Raw genomic sequence first — 21,711 nt, forward strand, 5'->3', positions numbered from 1 at the left:
TGACTACATCAAGCTAAACTTAGCAGCCTTCCCTTAGATGGTAATATTTGTGTAATATGTACAGTCCCATTCTTATTTACTAGATTAATTATGGCATTGTGGATGAACTGGAGTTGTATTATTTTGTTTACATCTGTAGCTTCTACTGAACTCTATTGTGCCCTTTTATTTGGCAAAAATATTACGTTTTTTTATATATTTATATTATATATATATATTATTTATAATATTACCACTTCACTGCTAGGGATTGTCTCTAAATTCCTGTATTCATTCATTTAGTGTCTATTAACTGCTTCATCTTGATCTGGGTCGGAGTTGGCTCTGAGTCTACCTGGAATAATCTAGTGCAAGGAAAGTACACGTCCTGGTCAGGGTGCCAGTTTGAACCCCATGCGTCCAACACTCACATAGTCACACTCACATCAATAGAGAACTTCACACAGCTAGTCAACCTACCAACTTGTTTTTAGAAATCCATAAGGACACAGGAATCCACACCAAACCCCTCACAAACATAAGGCGAGGATCAAACAGTCATTATGTTTTTTATTGAGATTGAACTGATTTATATATTATCATGCACTAACATTCTTGAGGAACAAATATTATAGTGCACTCCACTGCACTCACACAAATGTCTACAGTTACAGATGAGTCATCTGTAGTAATATTTTTTCCTAGATGGTGTCAAAATATGAACATAAAAACTGATTCTGTGACCACTAGCATAAAAGATCAACCATTAAAAAACAAAAAACTGAAACGTTCGGTCCTGGATCAAAGGCAAATATAAAAGCACAATTCAAGTTTTCTTCTACCAAATGTTCTGGTGCTTTACACACACACAAAGTAGAAAACCCCTCAATGAATAGGGGCGGGTGTGTCTGCATATATATATATATATTTGTGTGTGTGTGTGTGTGTGTGTGTGCATAAGTGTGTGTGCGATGCTGGCAGACAGACAACTGTGGCTCCATCTCTCTGTCTGTCCGACCGAAGGGAGGGAGTCGTTAGTGAGAAAAAGCATGCCATTCACGCCGTTCAAACCTTATTTATTCATGGAGCTAAATGAGAAACAGACTGGTGTGAGAAAGCTGCAACTCTGTGTCTCTGGCTCCATTTGATCTGAGACTCTTCCCCTTCACTGTTATGCAAACATGCTTCTTTCACCTTACTCCTTTTTTTAAAAAAAACTCTCATTAACCAGTTCGCATTACTGCCTGAATTGACATTCAGCGCCTGTTTTATGCCTGAGGAACTCTTGTGAGACAGAGGAGAACTGTGCTTCGTATCTTATCTCTGATGAAAGGAGACCAAGAGACAGGGGGAAGGATGTTCCCTCGCTGCATGGGCTTTTTTTTTTTTTTTTAAAGACATAGAGCCCTGCTGCCACCTGCTGTTTTTGGCAGAAAACTACACAGTTCATAGTAGCAGTAACATGCAATTTCCATATAGAATGTAGTTTTACCATGGCACTCGTTTTTGGAGATGTGTAAATGGTATTCACATTTCTACATGTTATTTCACCCCAGCATCTCAACACTCAACAAAGAGTTGCAACATTTCACACTCAGAGTGGCTACAGTGTCCTAGTCTGATTACATATCCCATTTCCATTAGAAAAACAGTAGAATTGTTTCTAAGCTTATCTGTGTGCTGCTGCACTGATTCTGTGTTTAATTTGTCATGTACTTGATTTAATTTTGTGCATCTAAGAATATTTTTGAGGTTGTTGTTGTTGTTGTTTAATTTTTTTTTTCCCCCCCACAGTTGTACCGTGCCTCAGCTCTGTTTGAAACAATTCGCCATGAAGCTCAGCACAGCACTGACTACAAGCTCTCCCTGTTCGACCTCCAGACATCCTCATACCAGGCTCTCCAGAGGGTCCTTGTCAGCCTCGGTAGGCACCATGTCTCTGCTTCTCTCTGTATAGGCTACATTACAGTAGAACTATATAAATGGGTTTATCTGCTTTCATACCCTAATAACTGGTTGATTACTTGCATCACTACACTAGTGCATTAATGAACTGTGACATCTGCAAAAAATGGTCACAATTACACATTTCTTTCCTTTTCCCCAGATGTAGTCAGTCAGCCAAGACAAGTTTGCTTGTCCAAAGTTTGCTTCTTTTCGTTTGGAACTGGAGCTACAACACTAATGTGATGCACATGCACCACACATTAGCAGTGTACAAAATGAATGTCTAAATTAGAATATAACAAATTGAGTTAAATAAACTCAAATCCACTTGATTGTGTGGTTTCTGCTTTTGTTAGAAATATGACTGCATTTCTAGGATTGTAGGTCTAAGTTAAAGTATGCATTAATTTACACACACACACACACACACACACACAGAGACACAAAATAAAGAAATGAATATTGATTGAAAGTGTGCTGTTTGTTTACTATCATTGGCTGTTCATTCCCTGGGTAGATTTTATTGTGTTCATTTACATATCCTGAATTATACATTAGAAATCATGGATTGTTTTTGCACCATTATATTCTCATTGCTTAATAATGAATGAATGTAATACTTTGCTAGGACTTTGTATTTGTAATGTATTGTTAGCATACCAATCATATGTGAAATTAAGGTATATGTGAATGTAGAGTAAAGTGATACTGAAAATTCTGTGAATTAGATTTTTTAATTTAGTATTTATAAATCATTTAATTATTTCGGTAATATCTTATGTATAATTACATAAATTATATTTTATAAAACAAGAGTTTTCTTATTATGATCCAGTAATAATTCTGTCCTTATATATATATATATAGTGAAATGGGTTGAAAGTGTGTGATATTATATATGGTTAGGCAGTATGGGGCACTGTGTTGATGTGGTTTGTTTCCTGGTCTCAGGGCACCATGATGAGGCGCTTGCAGTGGCAGAAAGGGGACGCACACGAGCCTTCGCTGACCTTCTAGTGGAGAGGCAGACAGGCCAGCAGGACTCAGACCCCTACACACCTGTCACGGTGGAGCACATCCTGGACACGGTCAACAGCCAGCGGGCCTTGGTGCTCTACTTCTCGCTGGCGGCTGGTTATCTGTACAGCTGGCTACTGGCCCCAGGATCAGGTAGGACAACACACAGAAGCACTGAACACACATGGTCATACAGTACTCAGATGCCCATTTGACCACAGTTAAATTATATTGTGAAGCATGTGGAATAAAAATGTTTCCACTGCAACAAGGACAGGACTCCTTTCCTGAATCACAGTGTGATTACATGAAACAACAACATTGAGGCTTTACAGAGAGAAGAAAATGGCGGAAATGTTATATTTTGGATCAGACGTAAGAGGTAATTGAGATTTTTAGGTGCTCTGACACAGAAGAAATGGATGGATGGATGGATGGATGGATGGGTGGATGGATGGATGATCTCTGTGGGGAGAAAGAGGTGTGAGACAGACACAGCTCCCACATTGACATGAAGGCAAGGCTTAATCTGTATCCATGCTGGGACCCTGTCTGGCTATCAGAACTGTGCCTGAAAACACAACAAACACACACACACACACACACACCAAAAAAAATTGCATTTGAATTTTTCATCAACAATAATATATATATATATATATATAGTTATACTAAGTATCACTAAGCCACGGGCAGCGAAGTCCTTGACAGGGCAACATACACTCACACATTCACTCACACACTCACACCTACGGACACATTTGAGTCGCCAATCCACCTACTGACATGTGTTTTTGGACTATGGGAGGAAACCAGAGTACCCGGAGGAAACACATGTGGACACAGGGAAAACACACCACACTCCTCACTGACAGTCACTGGGACTCGATGCCCCAACCTCAGATCCCTGGAGATGTGTGACAGAAACATTATTTATCAATCAGTAAATACATAAAGTGTTCATTTAAGATGCAAGATTTGATTTGGAATAATTTTGGACCATTTGTGTTGGTCTAATCATTTTGAAACCATTAAAAAACCCACAAGTGTTGAATAATTCCAGACATGGTATGATAACATAAGTATAATAAAAACATGTAGGTTTTATTGCTGCCTTTTTTGATGAATTAGTTTAACCTGAAATTTGTCTAGCTTCAGCTTATGTATGTCACATATGCACACACACACACTCACACACACACACAAACACACACACACACACACACAGATCATCAATTTGTTTCAAGAAGCCATATCCCTCACACCTTCTGTTCCCTGCAGCTCTGTGTCGACTGCCTGCTGCTTGGGGGAGCTGGTAAAAAGCTGTGAATTAACGCAAAGCGGCAGTACCACCTGCCTCCCTGTTCTTCTTTCTGCGTTTCTCTCACACTCTCTCTCCCTCTCTCTCTCACACACACACACACACACACGCACACATACTAAGCATTGAGACCAATAAAGCATCTCACTATTAGACACACGTACAGTTAAACAAACACATACTCCAGAGACGCAGCTCTATTGGATTATTTATTTACACTGACCCCATTCTGCTTCCACTCAGGCAGCTTCTAAAAGGATGTGTCTTTGTACGAGATATTGACCCAGCTCAACGCAGTAGGATAGCAGTATGTGTAGCTGTAAATGTCATATGTGACCCTTGCATGTTCGCCATGTCTGTTTAATGTTGTGTTCTTTAACTGAGGAAACAAAAGGAATTGTAAATCGATTGCCGCTCTGCAACATCTATCCATCCTATTTAGACCTTTCATATATTTGTATATAAATACATGACCTTTAAAATAAAGAGCATTTCAATCCACTGCACTAGAAAATTTACCATTACCACTAGTGTTGTGAGTTAGCCCAGATCCACATTAGCATCATTAGTTGTGCGCTAGATGTTCAAATCCAGTGTCACTACCATTACAGTATTAAAACAGAATCTTATTTATATGGTTTCTGAGACCTTGTCTGTGTGCGGTGGTTGGTACACCATGATGGAAAATGTAGGGTTCAATTCCCAGCTTAGGAATCCTAAACTCCCTATATACACAATGTCATTTGGACATTACAGAATGCCCTTGCCCCATGTCTCAGCGTAATGTTATCTATGTTAGCTAGCATAATAGAACCAGGCCGTTAGTGTTCTCCTTCAAGCGCACTGAGCTGTCAAGTGTTGTTTTTAGCAGCAGTTCAAACAGAAGCTCTGATTGGCTTCACATGTCACAGTTGAAGCATGTGCTAAAAAGCTGAAATAGATAGTAGCAATCATTATAAATCCTGAATATTGTCTGTATTTATGTCCATAAAATAAGCAATTTTGAGATTTATAATTTTCACACAATTGTATACTGCTACCTGAAATATAAGCTTAAATTTGTAAAAACCAAAAGACAAGCTTCAGAAATTAAAAATAAATGTCTTGGCTGATCAGCTAGTTTGGTATAAGTTATTTTAAATTATTATTTGGTATAAATTATTATTTTCGAATTTTCAGTTTGAGTATATCGCTGTGTCCTGCTCTGCTCCTCAGGTATCCTAAAGTTCCATGAAGTGTATTTGGGTGAAGGGGCCACTGAGAGCGGGACGTCTGACTTCCAGGAGGCGGGAGGTGGTTCTCTGCAGGGTGGAGGCGGAGGTGGATCTTCATTGGAGCAGCACATTGCTAATGCCCGTGAAGCCTTGGGAGTGGATTCCTACTACAGCAGGTGACCACATATGTTTGATTAGCTTTCAAAAGGTGCAGAATATAGGCTTCAAGGTAGGCCTGGCAATGGTGGGGTCCATTTCCCACAAGCAGGGGAGGAGGAGGTTATGGTGATTTTGCAGTTAATGTGAATCAAAGAGATAAAGACATCTTAAAAGGTTCCCATTCCTGTCGCTATGGTATAAATTGAATGGCTCAATATGTGTAATAAGCCCAGCTGATGACTCTGACAGCTGGTTTGGAAAATAAAAGACATACGTGTGTTATGTGTCCTTTTTTACGTACTTTGGTTTGAATTTAATATGTCACTAGGAACTCAAATCAAACCAAGACTAAAATGTAACAATGTTTGATGCAGACTAGGGATGGGTAGTATCCACATTTTTTATAATGTCTCAAAACGTGTTGATGATAAAAACCTTTTTCTGAGAGAGTAAATTTCAGCAATTGGTGCTGGAAGAACAGAAATGTTAGAAAATAGGCGAAATAAGACAGGTTCTACACTGTTTAGAAGCATAGATAACAGTTTTGGTTTCAAATCTTATCTTAAAGCATATCTTTTCACACTTGAATATAATCTGCCTCAAGCCTAATCTGTTCTGCCACTATGTCCTGTCCTGCTATATCTAGTTCTGTCTAAGAGTATGTATCATGGTGTTCTTATTATGTATTACAAATTGTAAGCATCTTTGGGTTCCTGAAAAGCGCTATATAAAGACAAAATAATAATATTATTATTATTAATATTGTTATTATTATGTTTAGCAGACAACAGCAGATGATTTTCCATTGAACTGAGGCTCAAATCGTACATTTAGAGGATGTAGCCTCATACCTGAGAGCACAAATTCGAGTGAAAAGTCTTTGGGGTATTTAGTATGTTTTTAGCTTTGTTTCTCTCTCTATTAATCCAAACTCAGCGCTAAACTCACAACTGCAGTGGGCTACTGGGCTTGTTTTTTTTTTCCCTACCCATTTTCAGAGTGTGACATCAGCATTCAGTAAGCATCAGTCCTACAGCGCCCCCTGTGACTCTCTTTAATGCACATCCACATGAGTAAAGGGATGTTTTCATAAGAAATATAAAGATTTTCCAATATTGGATTTAAGATTTTCAGGGTTAGAGAAAGATTATCCCTTCATAAAATGCTCTAGGTCACATGGGCCTCTCTTAGCGAGAGAGCTGAGATTGTTCTGAACATTTTGATATAAAACAGGTGGGCACTATATTATAATACAAGGACTTTAAAGACGAATTTCAGAAAATTGAGATAATGTCCCAAAGGGTTAATAGAAGGATGGATGAGGCAGGAGAGATGGTGGACACCTAAAGCTGCTCTAGTTTTATAACAGTCTCTGAGCATTTAAATTGATCTTGATGGATGCAGTCACATCAGTTGGTTGTAGCAAGCACAGCGGGATTGATCAGGGTTTGTTTCGCAGAGTGTGGGTGTGTGGTGGAAGTTAGAAGGCCCTGTAGGGAACACATTTCACCACCCACACTGTGAAACAAGCAGTGGCAGCTGCACAGGAGGGACATACTGACCGCACATTGTGCCAGCTCCAGCTGTAGAGTTCATGGCCTTGAGTATGTAAGGTTAGTTTAAATGCCACTTTGAAGAATAACAGATAAGACTTTTGTAAGTTTTTCATTCTAAATATATATATGTCCAAGTACTGAAATCATAAAGAAAATAATCAGTGTGTTTATATGCACTTAAATAGTAGTATCTTCATTATCTGATGTTTTTAATCAAAAAAGCGATAATTTAAGCCGAGTAGCGCCATGTTATATATTAAATTGCAGCATTTTTATATCAGCATCAGATTTCAGTGGATTTCAAGAGTCAGATGTCAGGTGTTTCACTTTTCCAAACGGAATAACCCCATGTTCACATAACCCCAGCTTCATTCTGACCCCAACTTCCTCGGTCTATCCATTCTATCTGTGTTTGCATGCTGATGTCATATTGAGGCGGCACGGTGGCGCAGCAGGTAGTGTCGCAGTCACACAGCTCCAGGGACCTGGAGGTTGTGGGTTCGATTCCCACTCGGGGTGACTGTCTGTGAGGAGTTGGTGTGTTCTCCCCCTGTCCGCGTGGGTTTCCTCTGGGTGCTCCGGTTTCCACCCATGGTCCAAAAACACACGTTCGTAGGTGGATTGACAACTCAAAAGTGTCCGAATGTGTGAGTGTGTGTGTGTTGCCCTGTGAAGGACTGGCCCCCTCCAGGGTGTATTCCCACATTGTGCCCAATGATTCCCACCGTGACCCTTAAATGGATAAGCGGTTACAGATAATGGATGGATGGATGTCATATTGAGTAATTGTCATATTGAGCGTTATCCTGAAGTAATTACTTAGGTGTGGGAGTTCATTATCAAACTACACTCTCAGAAATGATTGAGCATCACGTCAATGCAAATGTGATTTGTAGAAATGGAGAATTTTGCAGAATGCACATAAAATTTTAGGTGCTCTCTTACAAAACCAGACACCCCATGTTTTAACGATGCTAACACCAAATCACTGGACACCTCAATATGTTTGGAGGAGAACACTAACTGAGCCACTCAGAAAAGTGTGTTAACTAGCAGAAACATGAATTGTAGCATCATAATACTTCTGACATTTCCACAATACACAATGTACATCAGAATGTTTTGTTTCTTAAGTCAGAACTGATGAAAAAGCTTAAGAAGTGCAATTTTAAAATGTAATATGGGGTTCAGAGGCCAGAGGTCCATACAAGAAGGGCTGGCCTTGTTCTCTCTGGCTGGGTAGGATGGCCTCGCCCAATCAGTGTTGTGCTAGGCAGTATGGGTGTCTGTCAGCTAATGTACATAAGGACTGTTACTGTTCTCCTCCAAGCTTATTCAGCTTTTCAGTGGCATAGTTCGTATCAGTGTGGTAAACGTGTGTAATGATTGGAACAGGTGATTGGGAGGAAATTTGTAAAAAAAAGTCTCTTTGCTGTAAAGCTCTGAAGTAGTCCATAAATCAGAGCTTATGACAAATAGTGCTTTTTTTGTCTACAAATAAAATGTATTTGTAATATTTTTAATTAAATATAGGGTTCAAATTATTTGCCAATCAATGCATTCTGTTTTTATTTAATTTTTGCACAGTGTCTCAACTATTCTAGTAATGGGATTCATATGTGAGGAAGTGATGTTCATGTCATTTCCATGAGATACATCTATGAAAACAAATAAACATAATATAAAACTAAAAGTTTACTTGTCAGTTCATGTGTCATAAGGCAGTGGACGCTTGCATCTTTGTGAGCAGCGCACATTTTCTGCCCTATTAGAGCATTGTGTAGTGCTTGAGTGAGGGGCTGCGGGCAGTCATTTCCACTCCACTGGGTGCAAAACCCCTTTGAATAGCTAAACTGTTCTCCAGAGAGTAATGAGCTGGAGCAAACTGCACCTGTGTGTTACAATACCTGCATTTCCATTTAAATAGTTTTGTAGGCTCTGAACTAATCAGTTTATGCTTCAAAAAGTGGGCCTCTCTCATCATGTTTATAATAAATGCTGTATTACTGTATATCTGGTACGTGGATCAAAGAAATCAGACAATTATAGAAATAAAATAGTTTCTGTTAATTGTTATCAGCATCAGTGTTGTAGTTCTAGTGCAAGTATTAAACTTCAGATGCCAAATGTGTCTTGGCTGATTAAGTACGTTTGGGACAGTGGGAAATGATTTTTATATATATATATATGTTTTTCTTTTAACTGAACCACTTCTTTAGAATTAATGAGCAAAGCAGATTTTGTGGACAGAGACTTGTCCTAATACAAAACTAAAAAGGGATTCCAATGGAACATTTCCAAGGCCATGCTTGATCTGGGTCTGGAAAGCTGGCAGTAATACAGGTCTGTGTGATGCAGATCCAGTGCTCTGCTATTAGTTATAATTAGTTTGGCTAATCAGTGCTTTATAATGTTCGCTGCAGATAGAACTTAACAGATCTATACAGTGGTTGGTGGTGTTGAGTAGAAGTCAGTAACGAACATTGTTCTTTTAACTCGCTCACAAGATACGGACTACCTTTTTAATTTTTGTTCTTTTTCATTTGCATCCTAGAACATTTTATTTTTTCCATCATATCATGTGGTACACATGGAAGCGTCCTCACTTGTTATGGTTGTGTATTGCTTGTTACTGTATATTTCTTCACCCAGAATAAATAAATAATACTTTAGTAGGCCACCTATCAGTATGTACGCTACATTGTCTAAACATTGTAGGCACCTACTCATACAGTGTTTCAGTATCAGTATATTTGTTGTAAGTGTAGCCCATTTGCTGGAGTAAAAGCCTCTGTTTTCTAAGAAGGCTTTCTTTATACTGGATGTGAGGATTTCATTGCATTTAGCCTCAAGAGCATTAGTGAGGTGAGGTACTGATGTTAGACAACGCATCCCAAATATATTGAATTCTGTTTCATCAACCCAGAAATTTCTGTTTCACTGTGCAACAGCCCAGAGCCTATGGGACTCTATATCCCCCTAATTGACAATTCATATTGGCCGTAACTTAGGCTCATGTACACAATCCAGTCCTCTTGGCAATGCTTTTCTATGATGATTACAGAAGCTTGTGTGTGTGCGCTTTTGAAGTATGTAAGGGTGTTTTGTGTGCACTTTTATATCCATTTTAAGCATCATAGTAATGAAGTTAGACTAATCCCAGTGTATAGTCTCATAGAATGGAGATGATGTAACATGGTGGGAACAATTTTCAGCTTTTATTTTTATTAACATTAAAATTTTGGTTCAAGTACTAATTTAATAAGGAAAGCATGGCAAAAAGAGAACTTTTACACTCTCTTTTTCCCCTGCATTCTATATTTGTCATTAACAGACAAGTGTTATGCTTTACTTGTAAGCAAATACATTCAAACCATAAAAATGTTTTTAATGCATTTACAAATCAGAATATTGCACCAGTTCTATATAATTGCTTATTTAATGCATGGATTAGTTACATCTTTGACGCTATTGTTGGCATTGACATGCAACGTGAGCAGATAATTCCAACTCAGCAATCTGCAAACATCTGCAATTGTTATTGACGTTTATAAGTTGCAAATGAAGTGGATTTTGCGTGAGGTAATTGAGGCAGATAAGACCCAGTTAAGCCAGCACAACATGGAATACTCCACAGATCTGCTTTAATCAGGAATCAAAGTCTTTTCCTTTTTTCATTACAGCCAATCAGGCAAATTTGTTGCCATGTTCCCTTGTCGCTGAATGATTCGTTTGTAATTATCTACTATGGCGCAAGTCGTAGTTTGATCATTTGTGAAATTGTTTTTGCATTTTCTCGCTGCATGCTAATGGACACTGTGCATAACAAGATGGCATGTTTAGTTGCTGAATGTATTTCCCAGATGCTCTGTGTGTTTATGAGAGTGTGAGTTTATAATGTCATCAACGTAGTGTTTGGTACCCTGTAAATATCTGAGGGTCTGCTGCACTTTTTTATTTTCTACTCAAAATACTCATTATTGTCATGCGCAAGTGCAGGGAGAGACGAGGCAGGTGTAAGTGCTGAAATGTTATTAGACACCGAAATGAAAGGAAAGGCACAAATCTATAACCACAGGATAACTATAACGCACCGACAGGAAGGTCACAAAACAAATGACTTCTATAAAGCAATTTTAGGAACATCCGAGAAGCAACTACAATAACAAATGTGGCCGAGACCACATTAACAATATGCACCTGGGGCTTGAGACAAGCAAAATAACCTAGTCAAAAAAGGAACCTAACGAACATAAATTGAGGTCTCGAGATGAACATAGAGAGGACTACTAAACAAAGACCAAAGTAGCACAGGAAACTGGGAAATACATTAAACTAACACTGTAGACAGAAACAAACGTTAACCAGATTAAAAGGGATACCTAGAACAACAAAGACACATGACACCATACTACAACTAGAACATCAGACTAGACCCTACAATACAAGTAAACAAAGAGCAAGGAAGAAACCATAACAATGGGAATAACAACCTAACAAGGATCACAGAACTGATAATGGACTAAGAATGAATTACAAGAGCAAGACAACAGTAGAAATACGACCGACAACCATAAAAACATTAGAAACCATTTAAATACACAGAGACCAACAAGAAACACCTGCGAACAGAACGTGTGACCAAAAGGGGCATGGAAGTAGTAACACAGAACAACGTGTGAGGGGAAATGACTAAACAAGGAACTTGTTACAAGGAAGTTAAACAAGGAAGACTAAAAACCAGGAAACAAGACAAAAATCATAAGAGGACGGGGAATATCCGACAATTATCATTACATTTCGTTATATTCTATGCTTTTCTGATTGTTGTTCCACAGTGTGAAATCAACTCAAGTCTGAAAAGATATGCAGGTGTCAAAATGTGCATAGTGAGTAAATACACAGAAAAAAAATAAAAAAGCTTAGAAGAATCACAGTGTCATTTATTGTGATTGGAACATAAAAACAAAACCTAATTTTAAGACTGAACTTTTAAGACTTGGAATACTATCCCTGAAGAGTTCTATAAACTGAAAGAAAGACTCCCTTGAAAAAAAAATGGAAGCTTTAATAAACACAAAGAGTGGACTCCCTGCATTACTGAAAAAAATGTGAAATTATATTCAATTTGTTGAGGAATCTTTGTATTTTCTGTTAAATATTGTTTCTGATTCTTTGGCAGATACATAGCTTCAACATAAGGATTTTTGGGCTGGAAAGGATGTTTTCACATATATGCACTCTACTGTATTTATTTGCATATGTCTGTAGTCTAGATCATATCTGTGTATGTGTGTGTGTGGTGAGCTTGTGTTTGAAAGTACACAGGGATCAGTTGGAATGCGCTGTGGTGTTGTGGCTGATCCTACAGGCCTAAAGAAGGATGTTTTTCTCTTGAAGGCCTGCTGCAACCACACACACACACACACACACACACACAAACACACACACTCACACTCAGAGAGAAACAGGAGCCGCATGCATTTCTCTCCAGTACAGTCATCTTTTCCTGACTCCTCTATTCCCTCTTTCTAGCTTATGTTGGCGCCTGGGTACTTTAGGAGCAATCACCATGTGCCGTGTCAGCACACTGTCCCCATCTCTCCTCCAGCAGTCATTAGCCTGAGGTGGCTACATTGCACTCACTCACGTTCCCTACTGAGCCATTACACAGATTAGCACATTAGAGGGTAACTATTAGAAGACACATTACTACTAACACATTACTGCTAGCCTTAAAGTTTATTAGATAAATATTAAGGCTACTGTATCAGTATCATTTTTTTTTAATGTGATTTATAGCTAGCTTTGACTGGACGGATAAATTATTAATATTTACCCCTATCAAGTGAATGTTTACAAAATATCTAAAACTGTTTCAATGTTTCTTCTGAAAAAAAGGTTTTCTTACCTGTGACACCTTTAGATTTGTTTACAGAAAGCTGCAGTGAGGATTTTATTGTACTCATTCAAATTAACAAGTTTCTAAATCTAACAAGTTATCAAGTTATTCTTTAGATCACAAACATCACCCCAAACATGTCTGGAGAAGCAGCCTGTCTTTCAGAGAACTGCTCCACAGTCCATTGCCTGGGTGTGGATGTGTTATGTTATAGTTAGGACAGCACTGTGGCTCACCAGGTAGTGTCACTGTCACACAGCTTCAGGATCCTGAGGTTATGACTTCAAAATCTGCCTCTGCTCACTGTCTGTGAGTAAATATTTACTTATGTAACTTAGCTTTAGTAAATAAGTACACATTTTATTATGGATTTTGCCTGTAAAATTTATCTCCTTTAGTAAAAGTATTAATTGACTAGGTTGGTGTGTTCTCTCTGTGTCCGCGTGGGTTTCCTCCAGGTGCTCCGGTTTATTCCCACAGTCCAAATTAGTGACTCAAAAGTGTCCGTAGGTGTGAGTGAATGTGTGTGTGAGTGAGTCACCCTGTGAAGGACTGCCACCCCCTCTAGGGTGTGTTCTCAGTGCAAACCCACTGCAACCCTGAACTGGATAAGAGGTTACAGATAATGAATGAATGAATGAATGAAGCAGCTATATATGCAATGGACATTTTTTATTTTTTATATTATTTTGTTCATTATTTTATAGTGGGAAGACTCTGGAATAATTCATAAAATGGAACACTAGCTTCATCTATTTTATATCATTACACCTTTCAGCCCTTGGCTCTAAATGTGTGCATTTAGAGCTTAAAAGAGAATGGGACAATGAGGCAGTGACTCAGCTATGCCTATCTTTCTCTCTTTTTGCCCTCACACTAATATCTATTCTGCTCAGGCTGCAGCCAGCTGTCTAATTGACATGCAGCCATTCTTAGTGGGGCGTGGGACATTAAGGCCCTTCTTCAGCTGTTTTGACAGGAGTTGGATCACAGCGGAACAAGGACACAATACAAGAATGATTAACCTTAAAAGGACTCCAAGCCAAAAGTATAATATATTTTCACCCCAAAAAACTAAAAGGAACTGAGTTGTGTGCAAGAGCATCATAGTGATGAATTAATGTGATGTTTTTGTCTGTGGTAGAGCTTGCTCCAGCAGTGAGACAGAAAGTGAGGCCGGAGATCTCCTGGACCAGCAGTTCGAGGAGCTCAACAACAAGCTCAACTCAGTCACAGACCCCACAGGCTTCCTCCGAATGGTGTCAAGGAACAACCTCTTCAACAGGTCAGAGAGCACACTCTGTTCAACATCAATAGCCAAACTTTAAACTTGCAAACATCCCATTCAGATTAATGAGAAATGAAAGCATACAACTCATGAATTATATTAAGATATTTTAGTATTCTATACAAAAGTATGGGTGAAATATATGGGCGAATATATTGGGACACCCCATCTAATCATTAAATTCAGGTGTTTTTTCCATCCCATTGCCACAGGTGTTCAAAATCAAGCGTCTAACCATGCAGTCTGCCATTACATACAAATGTGAATGTATGGTTCTTTCTAAAAGGCTCATTGAATACAAGCATGGAGGTGTAATGGGATGTCATCATTGCAACAAGTCAATGTGTGAAATTTCTTCCCACGTAGATGTTCCACGATCAACTGTGAGTGGTATTACTGAAAAGTGGAAGCATTTAGGAATCACAGAAACTCAGCCAAGGTGGCAGGCCATGTAAAGAAACAGAGCTGGCTCACAGCATGCTGAGGCACACAGTGCGTAGAAGTTACTTATGCTCTGGTGACGCAATAACTGCAGAGAAACCACCTCTGGCATTAAAATCAGCACAAAACCTTTTATCACCGAGCACAATGCCAAGTGTTGGATGGAGTGGTGTAAAGCTACTGGATTCTGGAGAAGTGGTAGCATTCCATGGAGTGACAAATTACAGTGCTGTATCTGGCAGTCTGATGGAAGAGCCTAGGATTAGTGAATGCCAGGAGAACATTGCCTGACTGCACTGTACCAGCCATAAAGTTTGGTGGAGAAGGGCTAATGTTATGGGGTTGTTTTCAGGGGTTTAACTAGGCCCCTTAGTTCCAGTGAAGGGAAAAATGAATCCTTCAGTAAACCAAAACTTGGGAAGACTGTAGGCATTCAACTTTGAGGGAAAAGTTTGGGGAAGGCCCATTTTGTTTCAGCAGGACTGCGCCCCAGTGCACAAAGCAAGGTTCATAAAGGCATGGTGGGCTTTGTTTGGTGTGGAAGAACTTGACTGGCCCCTTACCTTAACCCCATCAAACTAAGATTAACAAGAACAGTGTCTGTGAACAAAAGTCCCACAGACACCGTCCAAATTATTGTAGAGAGCCTTCCCAGAAGAATCAAAGCGGACTTTGCTGCACAGGGGGACTGACTCCATATTAATGCCTATGGATTTAGAATAGGATGTCATAAAAGCTCCTGTAGGTGTAATGATAGGTGTCCCACTACTTTTTGGCTTGTTAAGCAGTGGGACTCTACTTTTTTGTTGTCATTAAGAAACTGTGATGAGTTGGAGTTTCATTTGTGAACCACAAATGCTTAAACAATTACCCTATTCATACCTGACTTCATTAATGTTTCAGTGACTGTATGCAGTGAGATCTTTACAGAGATCTTCACATAAAATTCTAATATTTAGTAGAAACAAGGAACGTCTGGCTTTACAGTTTATATAAAATATTTTGTAGAACTTCTTAGAATATTTCTAATATGGACTAAAGATTTACCTTAATTTAACTGTAAATAATAGAGGGGAGGGGCAACACGGTGGTGCAGCAGGTAGTGTCACACAGTTCCAGGGACCTGGAAGTTGTGGGTTTGATTCCCGCTCCGGGTGACTGCCTGTGAGGAGTGTGGTGTGTTCTCCCCGTGTCCGCGTGGGTTTCCTCCAGGTGCTCCGGTTTCCTCCCACAGTCCAAAAACACACGATTGGCGACTCCAAAGTGTCCGTAGGTGTGAGTGTGTCTGTGTTGCCCTGTGAAGGACTGGCGCCCCCTCCAGGGTGTATTCCTGCCTTGCGCCCAATGATTCCAGGTAGGCTCTGGACCCACCGCGACCCTGAATTGGATAAGCGCTTACAGATAATGAATGAATGAAGGATAATAGAGGGGAAAACAGTAGTATTAAGTATTGATATTTCGTTTTTTGTAAATGTAAAATATTTAAACTACAACCAGCTAGTACTGTTTTTATCAAACCTTTGTGCTACAGCTTCAAAATCATTTTAAGTACATCATAATTATTGTTCTTTTTCAGATATCGCACTAACCTCACTGAACAAAAGATTTTTCACCTTAAAATGGTAACACTCAATGAGAATTGTCAGAGAATGCTTAGTAAAGATTGGAGAGTGGGAAAACAGTGAAGCGATCAATCTGCAAATCATTAAACAATTAGTAAACATTTACACACTAGATGTAGAATGGTCTGCTGATGAGGGCTGCTGATCATTAGGGAGTCAGTGTGGAGGTAAAGTTTGGCATTCAGCTGGATCTTGAGGTTGCTGATTAATTTAGAGACGGAGAGAAACAGAAAAATACCAGTAAAGGTCTCATCAGCGGGGAGAGAGAGAGAAAGAGAAAGAGGGAAAGAGAATTTGAGTACGTGCGGCGAGACACAGCCTATAACATCTTTTAATGAGAGAATCACTCCAGACGTAATCAGGTCTGCGCCGCTCATTACGAGCTCAGAGGAGCTCCCAACTCTCCAGCTTCATTAGCACTGGGTGCCTCTTCACATGCAAAACCACTCCATCCTCAATCAATGCCTCTACTTCTTTCTCTTACACCACCAGCCACTGCAAACAATCCATCCATAGCCATGCTTTGATAGCGACTGTAACTTGTCACAGCTCAACAATCCACTGTCCTGTCTGTGGCTTTCTGTTGGCAGTCAGCTATAGAAAGTTCAGCATGTCCATTAAGGGTTGTTTTGGGTGCTTGAAAATGTGAGCACTGTCTGACCAAAGCTTTCTAACTCCTGAAAAACTTTTTGGATGGAGAAAGAAACATTTCTAACATTAATGGATTCTAATGGAACAGGGTTTTTTTCTCCCTTGTGAAGTTTCTTTTCATCTATTCATCGTTAAAATTTAATGCAGTGTAAAATGCAAATTACTAAAACTATAAAATGAAGATACATTATTCCAATCTCAGTTGACCTATCTTAGCATTCAAACAAACTATGTATTTTACAATGGAAAGTCAAATTATGTACTCTGTTTTGCAAAATTGCTCATAGAAACATCATAGCAACATCAGATGGAACTTACTCAATGTGATTAAAAAACTCATTCATCCCTAATGAGCCATTGTGGCACTCAACTCCAGTTAAACGAATTGAAAGTGTGTTGTTAACGTTGCTGACATTAAAGAATGCTGGTGGCACATTTGCTTTCCGCACACCAATAAGGTTTTGTAGATTTTTCCTAAAGTTGAATAGGGATTTGGCAAAGCTTTGATAATTTCTAAAATGAAAGGTTTCAGTGAAGCGTTTGTTTTTACTGTGGAATCAGGAACGCTATCCTCCTGGGAAGGCTTTACTGAGCAATTTTGTGTTCAGGCCGTAAGGTCAGGTATTGATGTATATTTAGTTACACATACCCCTCTAGCTGACAATTGGCCTTAGGCATTGTGACCTTCAGCTCATGTGTAGCCACTCCAGAGCATCCTATTTCATTTCTTGCTTTCCTGTGGAGATTATATAAGCTGTGAATGCTCAAAAGAAATGTGGTGTCCACAGTAGACACATCTTACATTTTTTTTCACTAATTTTAAGGGGAGTCTATTAGAGTTTATTATGACTCTGATGAAATGCCTGTTGAACAGTTGGAGAACACAGGTGTTTCTCACTACTGCTCAGTTACCATAGTGATTTCACCTTGAGCCTGGGAGCTGCTTGGGTTCTCAACATATTAATGGCTGAATCACAAATTGTTGTTTTATTATTTATTTAATTATTTACACACACACACACACACACACACACACACACACACACACACACACACACACACACACACCCCATTGCCGGGAGCCAAAGCTACTTTGTGTGTGTGTGTGTGTGTGTGTGTGTGTGTGTGTGTGTGTCTGGGTGGTTTCAGCCTTTCATCTCCCTCCACAAAATCAGTTGTGAGGAGAATAAAAAAACAAATAGAAACAAATAGCCTTGCATAAGGCTATCCATGGCCACTGAATCACTCCAAACGTATTATCTGCCCTAGATGATAGAAAATAACCCTCACTGTGCTCTGTTCAGAGTTCGCTGACCTGGCACTGTGACCCCTCTCACTGTTCAAAGCTCATAATTGAAGCTGACACTGATCTAAAATGATGAGCCTTCTGTTGATGCTTACATGGATACACAGTGCCACCTAGTGGGGTTTCTGCAAAGTGTGGAAACCATCAGGGGGTCTCATTAATAAAATATGTATATACATATTAATTTGCTTGTAAAGGGATCATTAGTGGTGCCTGTTTAATTAGTGATTTATAAAGTGTGAATTTGATGTACAATGTGGGTAGGTTGACATAAGTATCCAGTGTGACACTAATAGCAGCTGGCGTCATAGAAGGAAAACAGCGAATGTTGACTTTTTTTAATTCCTTGTACTACTGAGAACAGACCTTAATTACATTTTATAAATGAGGCCCCTGTTGCAGTGGATTCTTATAGTGATCCTGCGCAGCCTTGTGCTGTATATCACCCTGCTATCTTTCCATCTTATGTCCAAACCCCTTTGTACTTGTTTAGAGTTTTTGAGAGATTTCAGAGTTTAAAAGAAAAGAAGGTGTTCACAAATTTGAAAATGCAAATGAAGTTGATAAAGGTGGGCTATTTGTTTATTATTTGAGTTTATATCTGATATATCATGAATTACAACATTCTCTGATACTGTTCTCTGATTGAAAACAACCTATTCTTTGACTGTGCTGTTAGTGGTAAATAATAAGAATAAGAAAAAATATTTGGCAGTGAACAGTGTAACTGCTTCATCCCCAAGCCTTGATTCTGTGATGTATCAGGTGTTTTGACTGTAGTAGGAATAGATTATTACAGCAGGGAAATACTATATTGTGCAAATGATGTGTATTCTGGGATAAGGATTGGGAACCACTGCTGCCCTCCTGGTGGATACTCCTGCTGTGTTGCAGCCGTCCTTAATGACTGTGCACTCCATGTTCTTTGTGTGTGTATTTGACACAGGAGCTGTCAGAGTATGACTAGTCTCTTCAGTAACACAGTTTCTCCAGTGAAAGAAGGAAGCTCCTCTCTGTCCCGCCGTTCCAGTGCCCTCAGTAAACCTCCACTCCGCGCCCTCTACGACCTCCTCATTGCTCCTATGGAAGGGGTGAGACACTTGCCGTCTGTTAAATACATTAAAAGCATTCAGCACATAGGGGGGCACGGGATTTAAGATAAAGTACTGTCCCATTCAAAAACTTGCAGTCAGTTTTTTTGAACATAAAAAGCAACATTACTGAAGAGTTGAGCATCTGTGCTGCTTTGTGATTGGCCACACCCCTGACTTTGAGCTTGAGCATTTGTGTATATATATATATATATATATATATATATATATATATATATATATCACAAAATGAAGGACAGAGCCTAATAAACTTCAATTCCTGGTACTGAGTGTTGCTTAAGGTACTAAAAGTTGCTGTCACCATTCCATAAAGTAGTTTTTTTTTAAGATTCAAGTTTTGTACAGTATTAATCGAAATCAAAAAATCTTATTTAAGGGTTTCCAGAATTTTCTCTCTTTCTCTCTCTCTCTTTCTCGCTCTCTCCCTCTCTCTCTCTCTCTCTCTCTCTCTCTCTCTCTCTCTCTCACTCTCTCTCCCTCCCTCTCTCCCTCTCTCTCTCTCTGCTTAATGTACAATTAAACAAGCAGGTCAATATTTGCTTATATTGCTAGTTTTGTCTGCTATTAAATATTTGCTTTTTCTGTCTGTCCTTGTCCACCCGCAGGGCCTGATGCACTCCAGTGGTCCAGTGGGCAGGCACAGGCAGCTGGTGCTGGTTTTAGAGGGGGAGCTCTATCTGATCCCCTTCGCTTTGCTGAAGGGCAGCTCCTCCAACGAGTATCTGTACGAGCGCTTCAGTCTCATAGCCGTGCCTTCTCTCGGCAGTCTAGGGGCCACAGCCAAGGTCAGCAGCATGCTTTCACATGCACATGGCATAGATCGAGGACAACACTAATAGGACTAATACAATAAAACATTTCTGAACTGGACACATGTAATATATAAAAAGGATAATTGACAAATCTCATGTTTAATATTTCATGTGTGTGTGTGTGTGTGTGTGTGTGTGTGCTGCCCTGAGAAGGAGTGGTGCCCCCTCCAGGGTGTGTTCCTGCCTTGCGCCCAGTGATTCCGGGTAGGCTGCGGTCCCACCTGAACTCGATAAGCGGTTACGTTCAATGAATGAATGTGTGTGTGTCAGCAAAAAGTGTACACACATTCATTCAGTCCTTCATTTTCTGTAACTGCTTCATCTTCATCTGCGTGGTTTTGGGTTGCAGTGAGCCTGCTTGGAATCACAGGGACACACATTCACTCACATATGCACAGGCAGACTTCAGAATAATGTGAATCACTCTAGAAGAGGTGTCTGCAAACTCTTGGGCATTACATTTATTGTATATGTTTATGTTTACATTATGTAAAACTCAGCAAATAAGTCGAAACTGTAAAGTTGTATTTACTAAAATTTTTTCCATGTAAATGACGCATTAACTGAGAAAATAATGGCTTGATATATGTATAATAACGATCTCTTTCTTGCTCACTCTCTTTCCCCATTAGGTTCATCCCAGGCGTGCCGGCCCGGCTCTGTGCAGTGGTGGAAGCTCTATGGCAGCAGTGGTGGGGAACCCCCGTCTCCCGGCCTCTGTGATGGACCGCTGGCTGTGGGGTCCGATGCCCTCAGCCGAAGAGGAGGCCAACATGGTGGCAGAGCTGCTGGGCTGCCAGCCCCTGGCTGGTCCGGCCGCTACAAAGGAGCGAGTGATGAGCGCTCTGAGCCAAGCAGAGTGTGCTCACTTCGCCACACACATCTCCTGGAAGCTTGCTGCTCTAGTGCTAACCCCTAGTCAGGATGTGGGCTCTGGCCCTGGGGCCTCTGCATCCTGTGGAGCATCTGGGAGTGCGGAAGGTGCTGGGAAATCCAGCTACACCATCCCAGAAAGCCTGAGAGTACCGGACGATGCCAGCGACGCCGAGAGCATCTGCGACAGCCCACCACTGCAGGAATTCCTGCTCACGGCCGCAGACATACTGGACCTCAGACTGCCCATTAAACTGGTGGTGCTTGGGTCAGTTAAGCTCAGTTTTGAATTTCTCAGTGTAATGTCATGAGGGCGGCACGGTGGCGCAGCAGGTAGTGTTGCAGTCACACAGCTCCAGGGGCCTGGAGGTTGTGGGTTCGATTCCCGCTCCGGGTGACTGTCTGTGAGGAGTTGGTGTGTTCTCCCTGTGTCCGCATGGGTTTCCTCCGGGTGCTCCGGTTTCCTCCCACAGTCCAAAAACACACATTGGTAGGTGTATTGGCGACTCAA

The 21,711-nt window shown here is 40.1% G+C and overlaps 1 protein-coding gene and 1 long non-coding RNA gene across 4 annotated transcripts in view; one reads left to right on the plus strand and one right to left on the minus strand.

Annotated features, from left to right (window-relative positions):
* The window catches only part of ttc28 (tetratricopeptide repeat domain 28), a 260,887-nt gene that overhangs the window by 230,283 nt on the left and 8,893 nt on the right, over nt 1-21,711 (plus strand). For all 3 annotated transcript variants that reach the window (XM_066650646.1, XM_066650647.1, XM_066650648.1), the window contains 7 exons: nt 1,774-1,903; nt 2,878-3,096; nt 5,480-5,654; nt 14,240-14,380; nt 19,350-19,494; nt 20,121-20,300; nt 20,960-21,468. In XM_066650646.1, the coding sequence (XP_066506743.1) occupies nt 1,774-1,903; nt 2,878-3,096; nt 5,480-5,654; nt 14,240-14,380; nt 19,350-19,494; nt 20,121-20,300; nt 20,960-21,468 (1,499 nt within the window). The remainder of the gene's footprint in view (nt 1-1,773; nt 1,904-2,877; nt 3,097-5,479; nt 5,655-14,239; nt 14,381-19,349; nt 19,495-20,120; nt 20,301-20,959; nt 21,469-21,711) is intronic.
* LOC136674586 (uncharacterized) overlaps nt 19,391-21,711 on the minus strand; it is a 33,536-nt gene continuing 31,215 nt past the window's right edge. The window contains exon 3 of the long non-coding RNA XR_010796069.1: nt 19,391-19,483. This is a non-coding gene — a long non-coding RNA (uncharacterized lncRNA). The remainder of the gene's footprint in view (nt 19,484-21,711) is intronic.

Source organism: Hoplias malabaricus, chromosome 18 (assembly GCF_029633855.1).
Source record: "Hoplias malabaricus isolate fHopMal1 chromosome 18, fHopMal1.hap1, whole genome shotgun sequence".
Classification (NCBI taxonomy): domain Eukaryota; kingdom Metazoa; phylum Chordata; class Actinopteri; order Characiformes; family Erythrinidae; genus Hoplias; species Hoplias malabaricus.